The following is a 19,712-nucleotide window of genomic DNA, read 5'->3' on the forward strand; positions in this document are numbered from 1 at the left end:
TGCTGTGTGTGAATTGGTGTTGTAGGAGGACCGTAACTTTAACCAGCAGGGCCGACCAGCGACGAATAAGATAGCGATGCTGGCGAAGGCGATGTCGCAGCTGAAGAAGCACGACCTGCAGCTGGCATTCATCGAGCACAATGTGCTGACTGTGCTCACCGACTGGCTGGCACCTATGCCCGACCGATCCCTGCCCTCGCTCCGCATCCGCGAGTCCATTCTCAAACTGCTCAGGGAGGTCAGTCAACATTTAAAGCACTCCTAACATATTTCAGTCACTCACTACGCTCGTGTACGTTCATCTTACTCGTTTATGCCCTATGCTAGTTAACATGTTAGCCCAGTCGCTGGCCATGCTGGTAAGCTTGGCCACGTTGATCGTGCCATCCGCACTGTAATGTAACTATTTGTGGTTGCTCGGCTGGCCACTCGCCATCGCTTGGCTGGCCATCGCTCGACAAAAATCGAGCGATGGCAAACGAAAGCTTGTGAAGCCGAGCGCTGACAAAACAGCCACACTCCGACGCTCATCGTTATTTGTACGCATTGGGACATAGTGTGGATGCGCTATTATAATACACAACTGTTGCATTAATCACTATCATGTACGACCATTATGAAACATCCTACTCTACTCAGGACCTCCTATTTACCGGACGTGAGCCTACAAAGAAAATGTTGCCTTATGTAGTGGACTTACGAATTCCATTTGATCACGAATCAGCTGTTTGAGAGGGTCTCAGTTTGTCGAGATCTCAGTTCGTCAAGTTCCCGTTGCCAAGCACCTACCACCATGCTCCTGTCCACCACATTCTATTCTATGTTATTTCATCGTATAAAACCGAATATGATGAGCACAGCTCAAACGGTGTACGACATGTCAGATATATCAAGTAGTATATGGTTTCCCTCCATTGAGGGAAAGTTTTTCATTTTACAAAATCGTCTGGATAACTTCTGATCTCTAGGATTTCAATGAGAAGATCTCATAACATTCTCTTAATGAATACGGGCAACATTCAGTCAGTATATCTTTGAGAGCTGTATAAAATTTACCATGACTGTCAACACTCTTAAGTTCGTCCGTCAAACAGTTGAAAATTCTGAGCCCAGCTTAATGTGGCCCCCCCTCCAAGAGCGAAAGTCTATGAGTGGGTTACTGGAGGGTAAACATTTTATTTCTTGTGGGGTATCTGTGTGAAATGTTATCCTCCATGAATTTCTGCTTATTACTGTAAACAAAAGATGCAATATCCAAAAAATAAAGGACTGGAATTGTTAATAATTGAGTTTTTTGAAAATTGGCCTACATGAAACCCTAGATTCGGCTCTCTCAATAACCCTGATTGCTTTCTTTTGCTTACGGAACATATTCTGAAGGTTTGTTTGGTTGCTGCCCCAGAATAAGATACTGTATCTGATGTGAGACATGTAATTGCCATTATAGACAGTTAGTGCTGTTTTTCTATTTGCCACTCTGACTATTGTTTTCAAGGCAAAAATAGCACGGGACAATTTCACATCCAATGCTTTTACGTGGCTATCCCACTTAACATTTCCCTGCAGGTCAACACCAAAAAATCGAATCATCTCAGCAGCGCAACATTCCTCTCCTGTTGCTGAGTAAAGAGTATGTGCGAGACTTAAAGAGCCCCCAGTAGAAAATTTGAGATGATGAGTTTTCTTCAAATTTAATTTTAGAAGATTACAGCTGAACCAATGGCTAAGCTGGTTAAGAGCCTGTACTGATTTCCGATGGACTTCATCATCATCTTCACCCTTCACAATCACAGTGGTATCATCTGCATAGAGAATGAGGTCAGAGCTAATACTAGGAGGGAGGTCATTAATAAAAATATTGAAAAGTACAGGACCCAAGATCGACCCCTGAGGAACCCCACATAGATTTCTTTTCCACTCAGATGTTTCTACCCCGCCACATTCGTTTGTAAGTCTGACTGCCTGAAATCTCCCCGAGAGATATGAATTGAAAAACCTGGCTGCTTTTCCCGTAAATCCATAAAATTCTAACTTTTCAGTAACTTCAGTAAATTCATGGTCGACCATGTCGAAGGCCCGGGAGAGGTCACAGAAAAGGCCAATGGCACCCTGAGACCCATCCAGAGCCCTCAAAACGCTCGTTACCACATCACAAATTACGGACTTTGTTGAGAAACCCTTTCTGAAACTATATTGTTTCTCATGAAGTAGAATAGAATAGAATAGAATAGAAAGATGATTTTATTTATAATATAAACAACGCAAAAAACATGTACAAAGAATGTGAAAAAAAATAGTATGTTGACTTTGTTCGAAAGAATCTTAATAATTTGAAAAACAATCATCATAGACATGGCCGAGGCCGTCAGTCGAGTTGATAGTAATAATTGCAGCTCCCCACTTTTATCTTTCTGTTCTAAAGCTTCCTACAATAATTGATAACTTCAGTTTGATCAGGCTACCGTGATAATACCCAAACCGTGAATAAGTAGATTAATCTTATCTATCAGTTTAGTGAAAAACAGTTTCACCCAAACTAAGCTCACTATTACTAGAACAAAAACAACTGGACTCTCAACTCATTCATTCATCCATTCATTCCTGAAGTAGTACAATGCATAAATTAATTAATAAATAAACAAAAAATAAATTAGAAAAAAATAGAAAAAAAGAAAAAAAATAACGACTGAGTTAGAGAGAAGAGGTGGAGGAAAGAACCCCTATTTGTAAGTATATCAAACTGTACAATATACTATATATCATATAACAGTCTACATACATATATACATATATACACACACATATATATATATATATATATATATACATACACATACATATCCATAATAGTCTATATAAACATCATACTGTTTTATGTATAATTTTAAACATTGAATTCGGCGACTAACCAACCCCTATAACGTAGAGCATCCCTAAGAAAGCCGATGAGTCTGTTCCAATCTCTCCCCTTTAAATAATCTATTATTGTGCTTTCATTAACTTGTGAGCTGCCAAACCATGCCTTTCTTATTCCTCGCAATATCTTGCACCTGCCCATGAAGTGAACTACATCTTCCAACTCCCTACTGTTACATAAGCTGCACTCAAACCTACTCTCTTCTCTCCCTGGCCTGAAGTTGAGTGGTAACATACATGCTCTGGCCCTAAAAATAATATTTATAAAACTTCTCTTGAAGTTATCATTCAGATAGGCTCGATTCTGCAAGTCTAACAGCAAAGAGGCGTATAGTCTATGATACTCTGACCGTTCAGCACGCTCTCTCCACGTCGCATACATGTTCTGACTCACTCTCTGCAGCAATTCGTTGATAGAACTCTCCCATCTATCCATGTGGGCAACACTGTCACTCCATTCTATACCATAACGCTGACAGAGGTCAATCCATACTTTGTACCATCCGCACTTCTTGACAATAAATTCATGAGCAATTTTGTATGGAAATCTCTCTGCCGGCAGACTAAACACTCTAATCAAATAACCTAAGTGAAGCCTAAAAGTATGAATCCACATCAGCTCAACCTCACATTCTAAATAGATAACATAATCAGGAGTATTTTTTGGAAGGCTGAATAATCGCTTTATAAATTTTTTTTGAAATTTCTCCACTCGATCACTCTCAATATAGCCCCACACTTGAGCTGCGTAAGTTACGGTGGATCTGGAAGCTGCATTGAAGACCTGCCATTTGATAGAAAGCGGCGCTGAGTCATTGAAAATCAAGCTCCTCCAAACACTGTTTATACCAAACATTGCTGTCGCTACCCTATCCTCAAAGTGTTTTTTCATTGACAAGGATGAAGCGAAAATAACTCCCAAGTATTTGTACTCACTTACAACCTCCACCTCCTCTTCTCCGTAAAACCATTTTTCACTTTTCCTCAACTTTCCCCCTTTTCTAAAAACAACAACTTTAGATTTATTCATGTTTACAATCAGGTTCCATCGAGTGCAAAAAGCTCGAAGTCTATTTATCATTTGTTGCAGTGAAATCGGGGTATCTGCCAGAATCACTACATCGTCTGCATACATAAGTCCATTTATGTCTAAGTTTCCAACTGACACACCTCCCCCAATATGCTCACACAGGTCATGTATAAACAAGGAAAATAGCATCGGAGAGGCCAAGCAACCTTGTTTCACGCCGGTATTTACTGAAAACTCAGTCGACAGACCTCCATAACCGTTGCACCATACCTCACACTTATCATCGCTATACATTTGTTTTAAAATTCCTATAAATTTGCTCGATAAACCTATTTCATAGAGCCTGTAGAAAAGCGCATTTCTATCTATATTATCGAAAGCTCCTTTGAAATCGATAAAGAAAGCATATAATTTTCTTTTTTTTTACTTGTAAGTAGTAATTGACGACACTATGGAGAACAAAAATATTATCCACAGTAGAATACCCGGGACGGAAGCCTGCTTGATTTTCTCTTATAATACCCCTTTCCTGCTCCCACTTGACTAATCTATTGCACATTATTCCCATGAAAATCTTTGTCATTATATCCATACATGTAATTCCCCTGAAATTTGAGACACAGGAAGGATCACCTTTTTTATGGAGAGGGAAAATAATAGATTTTTTAAAGATTCCGGAACATAGCCACATGAGTAAATATCATTAAGTGCTTTTAGTAACAGTGTTTTAAAGATCTCGGGAGCTTTTTTATAGAATTCTGCTGTAATTCTATCTTTACCGGGCGCTTTATTACACTTCATTTTCGCAAGAACGGCATTCAATTCACTCATATCCAACTCCTTGTCTAGAGATGCTATTTCAACACTGGGCGGCGCATATGAGATTGGCTCACTTAAACTAACAGGTGTAAATAATTCTGAAAAATATTCTACCCACTCTTCTGGTTTTATAGAGACAATTTGATTAATACGGCTTCTCTTCAAGCTCCCTACAAGCTTCCAGAAATCTTTAGAATTGTTCACTTCACGTAATTTATCATTAATATTCACGTAATAGGACTTCTTCTCTTTACACAGTCTTTTATACTCCCTTGTTGAGTTCAAATAATCATTTTTAATTGAGCTATTATTAAATTTTCTAAATAATTTTAGTAAGCTAAACATTTTACTTCTAGCTCTTTCACAGTCTCGGTCGAACCATGCCTGCTGTTTAATAGCCTTTTTATTCCGATTACATGTGAGCTGCCTGTTACTGGCAGATGAATATATCAAATCTTTCAGATAATTAGTTGCCACCTCCGGATCATCCGATATTTCAACATCTCTACATTTCTCTAACAATTTACGGGTATAATTTACTTCATCTAATTCACTAAAACTTAGCTTGGGTAAAAGCGGTAATACTACTTTATCATCAATAACATTCATTCCATCATTCACTCCATCCTTTACAAAATACAAACTAAAACATATTGGAAAATGGTCTGAGAAATGCTCTTGAAGAACAGAAAAACTATTTATACAAGCAATATTATCTAATGAAATACAACAATAATCGATAACAGACGCACCTCGTTGATTTAAAAAAGTAAATTCTCCGTTTCTATCTCCTTTAATTCTACCATTTAGTATTATATAATTAAATACTTCACAGAGATTTAAGATTTTTCTCCTCTTGAATTAGTTACAACGTCTTTTGATATTCTGATACGTGACAAGTCATTATTATCAACTGTGACTTCGATTGGAATGTTCTGTGAGGAACCCACTCTAGCATTCCAATCCCCGACTAATATATTACTCGACATAGAATCAGAGGTTGAGAGAAAATCATGAAGTATGGAGTTACTTTCTAAAAATCTAGTAATTTGATTAAAAACAGCCCTTTCAAAATCTTAGAGAAAACAGTCAGCAGTGCAACAGGGCGATAATTTTTAAGATCTTTCCTATCCTCTTTCTTATACAGTGGATTGATAATTGCAAATTTGAGTTTTTCGGGGAAGCCAAAGAAATCATATGTTCTTGTGAACTTGTTAATCATAAGGCTCAATGCAGCCAAATCTATGAACTCTATTAAGAATAGATTTTGTACTGAAGAAGTTGAATTTTAAAGCATTTATCTATTAGCCAGCATTCAACTTGAATGAATTCGAATTTTGGGTGCAGTATCTCTAATATATTCAGGGGTAGAATTGAATACCTTCATAGTACATATGTTGTTTTGTCTCTTAAAACTGATAGGTGCTATTCAATTGACTTACTGTACCTTGTATTATGATGATGAATGTCTGCAGCCCTTATTGGCGTTTATTTGTTAATGCAGTTTGTATGTTTGTCAACAGTTTCCATCAGTAGATCAGTCAACTTTGAAACAATCTGGTATCGGCAAGGCGGTCATGTACTTGTTCAAACATCCCAAAGAAACTAAAGAGAACAAAGAGCTGGCCGGACGATTAATTAATGAATGGGCTCGACCTATATTCAACCTATCTACAGATTTCAAAGGTAACGCTCGTCATATCATAGAACTCATCACGTTTGTAATTTTCAATAAATAATCACATTTATATCCATTACGGTAGTTATATAAATAACTCATATGAATAATAATAACAAATATATATTTGTACTCCAACATTACTTTTTAGGAAACACAATGGACTTGAAATATTGTTCTAATAATTATAATTAATTCGAATGAAATGTTATAACAACACTTGGACAGTTATTATAGTCGACTACCGTATATTACAGTGAGATTCTCTTCCCATTGTCAGAATAAATGTTGAATGGAGAGCATTATTTTTTATTTATGAGGAATGCGGAAAGTTTAAAGCCTTATTGGCATGTTTCAACACTAGCAGAGCAGACAACCTGCAGATAACTCTCAATGCAGATTCATGTTGTTGGATTCGAATACGCTCATATAGATCACATGAAGTATGATTTTCTTCCCGGTACTCAGTGTTATGTGTCTGCGAAACATAACTTAGATATATGTCTGCGAAACCCTTGATGTTTAATTTCAGTGTTCTGCTTTTGATTTGTGCATTTCTTTATGGAGCTATTGTTTGACATTGCAGATGATTTAAAATCAATATTGCAAAATACATTGTTTTTTCCTGTTCATCTAAAGATAACAATAACGTTTACAAATAAACAATTTTCAATATTGACAACTCTCTGTCAATAATGTGAAACAGACTCTCAATCGTATAAGAACCAAGTCCAACCTTTACTAATGTTGTTATTGTTATTCCTTTTCTCAATTCTAGAGAAATGTAGTGTAGATGCACTATTTAGTTGAAATATGTACATTTTTTGTTTACAAATGCATCCTGATTATTTTGGTCTAATCTTTACATCAGCTTGATACTTGACATATTGCTATCAATCTTGGAATGCTTCACTGTAGATGATTGTTGCACTATTCATAGTGTATAAACGATTGAGCTCACTCTCCTTTCCAGCTCTAAGTAAAGAGGAGAGAATGCAAAGAGACTTGGACCAGTTTTCAAAGAGGAGACGCAACTCTGATGATGAAGATGAAGAGGAAGTGACTCCGCAAAGGAAGAAGGACATATCCAAGGCACTCACAACAGATGAAAAGTACGTTCAATTTTTAATAGTGAATTACAGACCAGTAGCTAAATGAATTGAATTTGTTTTTAGTTTGATTGTTGTAGCGAATAAATTTTCAATTTGAAATCTAAGGTTGGCCACTAACAGTAGAACTTGCATGATAAGCATGCATGTATGTTTATCAAGCACTGTTCATCATCAGTGAGAGGCTTCTAAAATAAAATAAACAACCAATAACAATAAATAAACCACTGGAATATTACAAATTATAATGATACAAAAACCTAACCTAAAAATTTTGCTAGAAGCGATTCGCTGTGATGACACGACATTGTATGAAATGTATCATGCGTTTTCTACCGTTAGAGGCTAGCCCAAAATATAAATGAATATCTATTCCGAATCTTCTATTTTAGCTATAGAGCACAAATTTGGGTTAAATTTCATCTTGGCATCAAATTCAAGTGAAATTCTTTTATTCATTGTAACTAAAATTGAGTTGTAAAAGCTATTACTGGATGAACGATACAACATACATATTCATACTTAATGGAAAAGAAAGTAATTGCCAAACATGGTATCATTGGTAATATTATATTATTAATATTGTAATATTGGTAAAAATATTACCATATATTATTGTAGTTGTAGCAAAATAATTAATAACAAAATGTGCAAATTAAAAAGTGAGAATAATATAGTAAATTTATTTTACTTCATTCAGCTATCTTTGAATCCATACTCGCATCACTGAATGAAAGCTTGAGAAATTAGACATGTTAGGTAAATTGAATAAAAGCTAGCAATTGCTAATTCTAAGTCAATTCAAGCAAATTCTAGGATTCGTGTCAGGTGTGTAAAGTTATCAGAATAGCTAGAACTAGTTGCTAGTCACTAGATTCAGGTTTTTACTCAATTGACCCCATATTTCATATTAACTCATTTTTTATGAATTGAGAAATTAGACATATTTGGTAAATTGAATAAAAGCTAGCAATTGTCAATTCTAGGTCAATTCAAGCAAATTCTAGGATTTGTGTCAGGTGTGTAAAGTTATCACAATAGCTAGAACTAGTTGCAAGTCACTAGATTCTAGTTTTTACTCAATTTACCCCATGTTTCGTATTAATTATTTTTTTGCTCATATTTCAAGTAAATTGAATTTTAATAGTAAGATGAATATTATGATCAAAATCTCTACATTCTAGAGTTCTAGACTGTTTCTTTAATGAATTGACAATTTGTCGAATGCCTGTTGAATCGTTACGTATTGTGATTATTCATTTGCAATAAATTGTATACCTCTCAGTTTATGGATCCTACCAACAAAATATTTTTTCAAATGTTTTTTGATCTAACTATCCAGATTTATTTCCTTACTATTTGTAGATTACAGTGACCAGTAGGCAGTAGCAACTAATGTTGTAATGTTGATGTGTTTTTCAGAGCGCTGCGGCCCGGCGACAAGGGCTGGGTGGCCAGAGCCAGAGTCCCGATTCCCTCCAACAAAGACTACAGGGTGCGGCCCAAATGGAAGACTGACGTCGACATGAGCAGGGTGCGTACTTTATTTAGTTACCAAACAAATTTATCACTTTCCTCTATTCTTAGTGCTAAAAGCTAGCAATTGCTAATTCTAAGTCAATTCAAGCAAATTCTAGGATTTGTATCAGAATAGCTAGAACTAGTTGCAAGTCACTAGATTCTAGTTTTTACTCATTTTACTCAATGGATTCTTTTTAGTTTCTATCTTCATACTTCCTCAATGATAAGAAAAAAACGAGGATTCTATCCATATTTGACAGCATCATTTTTATAAATTTCTTGTAGATTTCAGGAAAGAATGTATTAGAAGTCAGTGGTTTGCCATAGATAAATTGCACTACTTTTATGACTAGTTTGTGAAAACCAAGAATTTCATTGTTTTGGTTTTAATCCAATTTCTTCTTTCTCATGAATAAAATATTACATGATATTCATGAGTTATGACTTGATGAAGTACGAATAATTAATTGATTTTTGTATTATATTCTGTTAAACATAAATGCCTTACATTGAATTTCCAATTTCATGTTTGATTCATAATTTTGTATACTATTACGATGCACGTACGAATATTACATTTAACCGCCATTAAATGATATCTCTGAACCAATGAGGGAAGCGGAAATCTTCATTAATCAATAGACTTACGTGCAACCAGACCTTAGAGAATGAAATTTTGAAAGAGTGGTTTTTTGTTTATCACTATGGTCGATTCATCGAAAGGAGTGACAACTATAACATAGAGCTTGTATTTATGTGCGTATAAAGTGATGCCTCTACCCATTGTTCCAACTCGTAAATTCAATTTACAATGCTTCCATGGAGACTGTGTAATTCTCTTCAGTCTATGACAAAGGTATTAGGTAGCAACTGTTAGTCGATCTTGCTGCTCCAAGATCCACTTTCACTCGCACATGTTTGTTTAAGATCGTCTCTCAGTTCCCAGAGCAGACTATAATAATTATTATGTCAATATTATTTATGATTAGGGCTGATGGATTTGTAGGGTTTTTCGGTATATTGGTATGTTTCATTTCTTGGAGTGTCGGTTTTGGGAAGATTTGTACTGGTGTTGAACATTAATTTTTATAACTGGGAATTGATTATTTGTAGGAATGGGTTCTGATATATTGAAATTTTTTATTTATAATTTATTGGAATTTGTAGACTGAAACGATTTCTTTCTGTGAGAATGCTAGTTTTACTTTTGGGGAGCACTAGGCAGTTGAGTGGGTATGCATCCAGTCTTGAGAATGTGACAATGCTATGTGTTTGTTACTTGAGAGAGTGGACACATGACAATGCACTTCCTGCATTTTGGCTGGGCTTTCAACTCAGAAATAGACAGTCCCACATAAGGTGGACAGTCTTATATCTGCGTAAATCCATTTTGCAAGTCAAAATCCCTAGTTTTTTACACCATCTTGCCTTATCTGAAATCAAAATTATATTGAATACAAGTTTTATTTTATAAATTGAAATAAATTACTATACGAATAACTTAAATCTCTGTTCAAATACAAACCTGTAAATTGGTAAATTTGATCGTTCGAATTATATTGATTTTGAAAAATCTGAATTTGATCGTAAGTTTGTTGTTACTCAACGGATGGGATCATCAAAACTAAAATGATAAATTTATATGATATTTTAATATATAACTCAATTTTTATTTTCATTAGCATGTTGATTATTTCTGAAATTCTTAGGCTATCAAAATTGAACTAAAGCTATTCATTACGCTATCAAAATAAATATGGAAAAATGTATTCGAGCAGAAGTATGGTTCTGCTTTCTACTGTATTTTTATTATGAATTTTCATTCTTTCTCAATAGGGCAGTTAGTTGGAATTAACTACACTTTTGGTTATAAGTAGGCTAATTTTTTCAGCTCAGCAAAGAGGTTTTTTAAGATTTCACCAAGTAAAATAGTAGTTTTTGGATTGCTTCAGTCTATTACTAGAGAATAAACTATCAAGTTCATCTCATGTTAGAAAGATATATTTTGGAGATGGGAAGTAATTCTTTCTTAACTTAAAACTCGTGTGAATCCCAATTTTTGCAATTATGATACATTTGTCTAATGTAGGTGCAACCAGGAAATTATTCCTAATAGTTGGCTAAACGACCATCTTATCATTTTTGTCACAATCAATAATTTAGACTTAATCAACATTTTATTTCATTCGAACTAGTTATTTACTCAATATGTGTTGTGTTCCAAATATTTGTGAATAAAGATACTTTTGTGAAACATGTATTTTTTTTAGTTTTGATACTAGGTACTTCTTTTATTCTCAGTTCCTTCAATATTTTTTTATGATAAACAATTGATTATTCTTCGCAATTCTCATCAAATTGATTGATAAATAATTAGTTCCAGCCTGAATATAATTTTGAGTTATGGTTTTTGATTTTCTGTTCGGCCTATATATTTATATCATTCATTTATACAAGTAGGCCTACTAGCATTATATTTGGAAGGACTAGAAGAGAAAAACAGGCATGTTTGAAAACATAATGCCTGCCTTGTCTGTAGAAGAAAATTGACCGATTTCTGAGACGAAAAAAGATGTAATTCCAGTTATATCAGTCAAGGTCCCGTAAGCAGCTAGCCGCCGCTACTAATGTGTGGCTGCTTTTATGAATTAAACTCAGTTTTCAATATTGTAGATTAGAATGCTACTTTGTTTCGTCGGTATGATAAAATTATTATTCCCATATACTAATAATAGGTACTAGTTTTGTAGAACAAAAACCAACAACATTAAATGGTTAACAGTTTATTGTAATAGATACATAACTCGATATTATACATTATTTACAGCTTATTATACACTGTATGCTAATTTCGCTTGAAGCCTTATTAAATTGAAAGTCCATTATCTTGTGATGCATATAAATTAATAGTCTCTCACCGACACAACCCGTTCAGAGTATGTATTCAAAATAAATAATGATGATATTCCTTCAAAATGTCCCAAACATTAACCCTATTTTCATTGAGCATTTTCATAGATTACACTACATCAATACATGTTATTTTTTGCTTATTAATAAAACTATTTTTCATTCAACAATACACATGTGTATTTCTATTATTATTAGAATATATGTAATTTACATTTATATCTACAAAATATATAGGTTCAAATAGTAGGCTACATTACAACTTATGTGAATAAATTTAACAAATACTTTAATAACATATAATTCAGTTCTATTGAAGCTAATATTTACAGTTTTAAATATTTTCGTTTTGGTTTAAGAATTGAGCTAGATAAGTGTGATGACGTCAAGGATGAAATCAAGAATCTGTGACCGTTACTGTTTTTAGTTATAATCCTTTTTAAAAATTTCCTTATAAGTAATAAGCATGGATAGTTTTTCTATTTAATTGTTTATAGTAAACAATACTGCTACCGTACTTTTTTTCAATTAATTGCCCGTTTCAACTCTTGAACACTGCTGCCCAGATAATTTTTTCAACAAATCTGAAATAACGACCAATAAAATTATGCAATACTTTTATGAGCATGCAAGAATGCATGATCGCGGGTATAAATGTTACATTTGCCAAAATTTGATTATCCTTTTATTTCTTGTGTAACACTTGATAATAACAAATTTTAATTCAATTTACATCAAACGTTTTCTTATCAGCATTAAATATGAGTTTGCTATTGTATTAAACAATTGATTTAAAGAAAAACCGAGAGTCAATAATGAATAAAATTAATTCTGTATCAGATAATGAGTTAATGAGTTCCTTAAAGTTGAACCCAGTGCAGCGAGCACTCTCCAAGTTTATTCAGATATTTGTCTTACGAAAATTATAAAGATAAAATTATTAATATTGATAGTCATAAGAATCTGTCATATTTTTGGAACTAGTGAGACTAGTGGTCACAGATCTCTTTGCAATCTCTACTATCGTAGAAACATAAGCAGACTTCATTTACTAGGTATAATAGAGTAATACGAGATGTAGGTTTTAATGACAAAAATATTATATCAACATAGGCCATTATAATTACCAATAAGGATATAACAATAGTATTTTTACAGTATTTCGTACTTGTCATTTGAAAAGTCAGCATGAACTCATCAACATTATTGTAGAGATGTATCACGGTTTGTAATGAATTTTTATAAAATAACCACTTTTTGACCAAAAAGTGGAAGAATAAATTATACATTTTCACCCGTTTAGTATGTGGAAGCTCAGTCCGGCGGCATGATAGTTCAAAGAGTTTTCCTTGAAATAATATAATTTGAAAATATTAATAGTTTCTTGCTGGTCGAAGATACCTGCGTTTTTTATGAACATCTTTCTCGAAATAATGCCGCCTCAGTAATTGTAGATAATAAAGACATTCCAAGTTAATTTCTAACAACTCTAAAACTTTTAAACTTTCTAAATCATAGATAAATTTTCAATATCAAAAGTAACGTTCAGCTTTTTCCGAATATAATTTTTTATTATCCAGGCATTTTTTGTTCAATAATGTATTCCATTGGAGGGGAAACGTAGGAAATATTTAGAAACTGCCTACAACAGTTTATTTGATTAGAATATAATTCATAAATATTTAATCAAAAGTGATATAATATCATATTGCAAACTTATTAAGATACAACTTATTTATTCAATATGGCGATAATAAATTATATAGATTATTTTGACGAACTTTTCTTGAGACTTTTCAAGCCACCAAAATTCCTGATTGATTCGAGCAACTGATCCCTGGGATCGGTTTCAACTCGGGGCAGAGTGCGCGTCTGCCTGCGCTCGCCTACTGGCTTCAAGGTTGGCATGACTGGTGGAGGCGGAGGAATTCCTCCACTCGACTGAGGCTTGTTCACTTTCGATGGCTTCAGAATGGATTTGGCCGGCACAGCTGTGGGTGGAGGGCTAGTAGTGGATTGCGCCACAGGGATATCGGTTTCAATTTTACGTGTCGGACTCTCCAGAACAAATCCTCCCGAACTGATCTTCGATTGCGCCTTGATGAATTCCAACGAGCTGTTTACAGCATTCTTCACGTCTTTGCTATTATTCACAAATCGATCATCATTATGTGAAGTTCCATTCACCATCACCCTACTAGTTGGCTTTTCATACTGGGATGTGAACTCCTTTCTGGGGACGGAATTTGATCCAGCCTCATCGTTATTGATGCCCACAACCGACGTGAAACGTTTGTCAGAGTTCAACATTACCCTCGATGTATTACCAGTAGTTTGCCTGGGCACACTATTTTCTTCTAACTTATTGTTGTTATATGCACCACTTCCATACAAATAACAAGATACAGGTCGGTTCGTTGACGTTGGCTTCTGCTGACCAAACTTTCTCAGCAACGAATTGACACCGCTGTAAGAGGAGGCTTCTTCCTCAGTGCTAACGCTCTGCTGAGATTTGAATGATTCTTTCGAAGAGACAGCAGTTGGTTTCAATGTGCTCGATTTGCTAAAGGTGGCAGAATTATCCAAGCATGAGAGATTCTCGTAGCTACGCCCGTGAAAGAACCCACAACGACCCAGATCGGTGACATCGACGCAAGACGATGAGAAGTAGGGCTTCTTCTTCAGCTCGACGGCCCTGACCACAGGCACATGAGACAGATCAGCTGACGAGTGCTTGATGATGTCCGGTTTGTCCAGGTCGTTGTGTCTCATGTCTGAGGAGAAGTTGACAACGGATTGCTTCGGTTCAGTGGTGTCGCGCTGGTCGAATGCATGCGATTTGAGTTTGTTGATTCCGTAGCAGTAGTCGCGGTCGGTCTTGATGCTGACCTGACGCTTTGGCCGCTCGTTCCACGTGGCAAAGCTGACCGCCGGTGCGGGCGCTGCGTGCAAAGCGTACCTCTCACTCGACGACACTTCCTCAGAGTGTGAACGCTCAAATTTATCATGCAAATCTGACGCAACTCTGCAAACAAACACAAACATTACCGACAGTTAGAAATAATGATAATCTTCAGAATTGTTGAATACAAGTTGAATCCAGGTTTGATTTTGATTTAAGCAAACATAATGCATATGTCTAATGAAGACCACACCACGCATTTAAAAAAAATTCTGTTACTATTAGGTCACAAACATTAGGAGACAAGTCTGAGCTACTCGCTCGGACACTTTGTACCCAACTGGTGTCCCAGCCTTGAGTCATAATGTAATACGAGCCTCATACTACACCCGTATTTTTTGTCAGAAACACATAATACCTTCTACAGCGTAGTGAGTCTTTTCTGAGACAGCCACTTCAATCTTTTGTAAAATCAATACGAAGTAAAAATATACAGGAATCTCTTTACGAAAACTAAACTATTGTGAATTTGGCATGGGGGAGGGAGGTGAGTTCCGTGTTAGCACCACCATAAATTATCACAAACAATATAATTCTAAATTAATCTGTGTTGACTCACGAAATCTTTTGCAATTCAAGTACCGTAGGTATCTTATTTGAAGCATAGTTTTGAGAATTGATGACCGGATAATCTAAACCAGATGAAGATACTGTTAGTTCTGACCAAAGTGAAGCTCTTGAAAGAGTTTATACTTATTAGTGAGATTCCAATTACTCACTATTATACTTGTTCAATAGAAGCAATAAAATTTTGACCTCTAAAAATAATTTCACCTCACCTAATATCTGGGTTCCTATTATCGATGTAATCATCATTATCAGCGTTAATCGAATCATGAGAATTGTTCAACTGTGGCAGAATACTACGAAGAACCTGCAAAAATATCATACATTTATTAATAAGTTTATCAATTGAATACCTTACAGCAATGTCAAAGAAGAGAATCTAAGTTTCTGAAAAGAAAGAGTGGTAAGACTACAGGTTTTAACCATGAATAACTACTATTATAGTCTGTGCAAACCCAGATTGCAGCGTTGGTCCTATTGGATTACAGTGCTGCCAGATTTCACAGACGCCGGAAAGTCTGTGAGCTAATTGTGTGAGAGAAAGAGCGAAGAAAAGAGCGTAGGCCAGCGTAGAACAGTGTGCTCCTATTGTGATATTGGAATAACATTGGCCATATAGTTCCGTGCTGAAAAATAAGGTTTGCACGGACCATAGATTTGAAAATGAATTGGTATAAATATTCATGAAATGATTTTTGATTATGAATTGATGATGATCATGCAATTAGCATCAAAACTTGTGTTTTTTTGTGCAAAAAGCTATATAAATGCCGATACCGATAAAATATCTTGTTTTTATTTTATTGTGGGAGTCTTCTTCTTTTGGTTCCTATCCGTTCCGGATGTTGGCAACCATTGTGGCTATGATGACCCTGTTGACTGCCGCCCTGAACAGCTGTGCTGTGCTCATTCCATACCATGTCCTCAGGTTCCTAAGCCACGATATTCTCCTTCTTCCAGGACCTCATTGTGGGAGTACTACACCATATTCAAGTAATTGAAAGGACAATCATTTGTTTTTTATATTAGAAAATAAATGCATTCCTCAAGACAAAATAAATGGAACACTACATTTCATATAGTTTTTTTAAATACCTACTGATAGATTCAATGAGTTCCACTGACCTGTAATGATTGTAGTCCAACTGAGCCGGAATTTCTCCAATCCGCCAATTTTGATTTCTCTTCATCACCTACAAATTGAGCAAAAAATTAGAATTCATTGTATAGTGGACCTATTATCGCAAATAAAGAATTTTAATTTTAAAAGAGCTCATAAATAAAATTTCATCGATGGTGTATAATTCCTTATCGTGTTGGTTGTCTAGCGTTATAAATGAAAACCCATATGAAGGTTTTCAAATGAATGTTTCCAGAGAATTATTTCTAAACACATTATTGATATTAATTCTTACTTGCATACCGAATTCCTGCTGTTTTAAAAATATAATTTTCATCACATATTGTAAAATCCTAACAGCCTGAAGTACTTTAGTCCGAAAATGGACTATTAGAGCATCCAAAGATGTATACTGACACAAGTATATTTCGTAGTGTTCCATTGATAATCAATAGTCTTGAAATGACCTGTGTCAGCATTTGTACATAGTGTTTGCTTCGAAAATTAACATGATAAGATAATATTAAGCAATTTTTTTTTAAATTGTCAAAAGTTTATTTTTCAGTGTAGAGCATCAATAATTTTTTACTTGGAGCTGCTTCAGCAAAACTTTTCCATTCAAAAACATCATTGAAACTTGTAGATCAAATAATAGTTTTTATGAGCTCAAAAACCAATGTTGCTGGTTAATAAAATTATTATTTAGATTGTGTTGATTAATTTCAGATGTGAAATAGTTGAATTATTTAAAAACATTCGAATGATATCAAGACTACAACACTGAACAAATGATCTGTTAGTTCATGCTAGGAATATTAGCGTCAGGTAACGAATACAGTATTTACAACACGATATTTCAAACAATAACAAGCATCACATTCATTTGAATTAACACAAAAATCATTCAATAGAAATTTCAAAAACATAGGAAATCAAAGAACAGTACAAAAAATGTTTTGCTTGTTTGTAAAACATAATCTTTAAAATTAAACAAAGAAAGTTTTGTACAGTTTAAATCACTACATTTACTTACTTACACATTTGTAGATGTGAGACATGTTTCAAGATTTTTAGACATATTTTACAGAATGTCGATTGGATCAAGATTTTTACCCAAATTTTCAAACAGCTTGAAAATTTTTTTATCCTGAAGTTTCAATTGCATTGGATTACATTTAAATAATTTGAATTAAATTATAAAAATTTCAAGAGAATTTGTGATTGTCCTAAATTTCCATGATGAAAACATTATACTTGAATTTGAAACAACTATGAAGATATGGCAATACTAATCTGACCTACAACGCCAATTAAGTATTCTATAAGCTAGTTGCAAATCAGTTTCATCTCCGAGTAACTATTGAAATATTCTTAAAACGCTTATGCCGCAGTCACATGTTGGCCCAGTCTGGTAAAAGTGATTTTTTTACAAAGGCCAATGAAGGCCAGAGCTGGAAACCCACCCATCCACATACTGGCGTTGGTCGACATTGGCCTGCATTGGACCAATATGTAGATGCGGCATAGAATTCTATTAACGCTGGGTAATCTTCTTCTATATCTATTATAATAATTGAGAGATTGGGTACTCTTATAAAATTCTTATCTCACTGACTCACTGATCACGATTTCTGGAAAACTACTGGATGGATTGCAACAAAACTTGGAATATAGCTCCCTTAAACGTCCTAGGTGCTCACTAAGAAATCTTTTGGCGATATTTCAACTCTAAGGGTGGTTTTTAAGGGTTTAGAGTTCGTCTTTTAGCATGTATATTCTTCTTCTCCCAATCTCTTAATTATAATAGAAATGTCCATATCATATGTTATTATAGATCTATAATCTAAGGAGAGTACCTCTTCGAAACAGTTGTTAACTGGCATCTAAATTAATAATTTTGACAGGTTGGCATTAAGTTGAAATGACTTCATTAGGTTGGCACCAAGTTGAAGAACTAATCAAAATGCATTTATCGAGAACAAATTGATTGGGCACTGCTGCTTCAATCGGAGCTATTCCTGGGAGTATAGATAGTTTTTATTTTTCAAAAAACAAACTTTTATGACGGGAGTTGCTTCTATCAATTGATCCTATTCTATCAAGACCAATTTAATTTTGTTTGTATACCCGATCGCGATAACTGCTTAAACAATTTTGATGAAATTGTAATAATTCAGTATGATATATGGAGGGTATTTTTAAAACTTCAGAAGTGTCCGTTGTGGAATCTGTTTGCAAAGAATGAGGAATTCGGCCAAAATTTAACTTGGGCGAAAGAAAGGGGTTATTTATTAAAACGGCCAAATAGCTGTTGTTCCTTTTCCTAATGTAGAAATTAATATCTTCCATAGAAGTCAGGCGCTTTTCCCATGCATCAATATTATTTGAAATAAACTCTCATTGAATGAAATCATAATCATTGAAGTCAATTATACTAACTTAGTAAGCAATTTATGTTTGAATATGTGTATTTGTGGATATTTATGTATGTCGGACGGATCTCGAAAACGGCTCTAACGATTTTGATTAAATCAGGAATAGGGTTTGCGAAAAAAAACATTATTTTGGAACAAGTCTCAACTCTGAGAAAATTCGCCGAAGTTCCTTGAGAAAGGATTATTGGTCCCTCAAGTAGCAGCTGATCAGAAAAAAGTTTTCCATAGTCTGTTGAAAACGTAAGAGAGTGTGAGCAAATGAAAAATATTATAATAGCTGTAGTTGAGTTACCAAATTTGGCGACCTTATTTTAAAACATTGCACTATTCTTGGAACATCTGGTATAATAGATTCAGGAAAGTGACAGGATGATAGCAAAAGAAATTTATAATCGATCTCTCCCCAATCATATGGTAGTTAAATGTAATGTTCATTGTGAGGTGATAGAAATGTGACTAATTTCTTCAGCTTCTGTTGTATTGGTTCCTCTGTTGCTCTATGTTTGTACGCAGCCTTGGCCTTGAGAGAGCCAGTTGCACTGTTAATTCCTATTCTGGACTAAATACCACGAGAACCAATAAGAGAAGCCATCTATTAAAAAAAAGCCCTGCTCTGATCAATTCTCATAAAATTTAATCCTGATT

At 34.6% G+C, this 19,712-nt stretch overlaps 2 protein-coding genes across 10 annotated transcripts in view; one reads left to right on the plus strand and one right to left on the minus strand.

Annotated features, from left to right (window-relative positions):
* The window catches only part of LOC111048080 (protein IWS1 homolog), a 31,106-nt gene extending 21,939 nt beyond the window's left edge, over positions 1-9,167 (plus strand). For both annotated transcript variants that reach the window (XM_039424358.1, XM_039424359.1), the window contains 4 exons: positions 26-238; positions 6,289-6,451; positions 7,417-7,555; positions 8,975-9,167. In XM_039424358.1, the coding sequence (XP_039280292.1) occupies positions 26-238; positions 6,289-6,451; positions 7,417-7,555; positions 8,975-9,152 (693 nt within the window). In that variant the 3' untranslated portion in view covers positions 9,153-9,167. The remainder of the gene's footprint in view (positions 1-25; positions 239-6,288; positions 6,452-7,416; positions 7,556-8,974) is intronic.
* A 2,673-nt stretch (positions 9,168-11,840) lies between these two features.
* LOC111048077 (protein cordon-bleu) overlaps positions 11,841-19,712 on the minus strand; it is a 195,312-nt gene continuing 187,440 nt past the window's right edge. For all 8 annotated transcript variants that reach the window (XM_039424350.1, XM_039424349.1, XM_039424357.1 and 5 more), the window contains 3 exons: positions 16,638-16,705; positions 15,725-15,819; positions 11,841-15,008 (listed from right to left, as the gene is read on the minus strand). In XM_039424350.1, the coding sequence (XP_039280284.1) occupies positions 13,751-15,008; positions 15,725-15,819; positions 16,638-16,705 (1,421 nt within the window). In that variant the 3' untranslated portion in view covers positions 11,841-13,750. The remainder of the gene's footprint in view (positions 15,009-15,724; positions 15,820-16,637; positions 16,706-19,712) is intronic.

The sequence above is a fragment of the Nilaparvata lugens genome, chromosome 3, assembly GCF_014356525.2.
Source record: "Nilaparvata lugens isolate BPH chromosome 3, ASM1435652v1, whole genome shotgun sequence".
Classification (NCBI taxonomy): domain Eukaryota; kingdom Metazoa; phylum Arthropoda; class Insecta; order Hemiptera; family Delphacidae; genus Nilaparvata; species Nilaparvata lugens.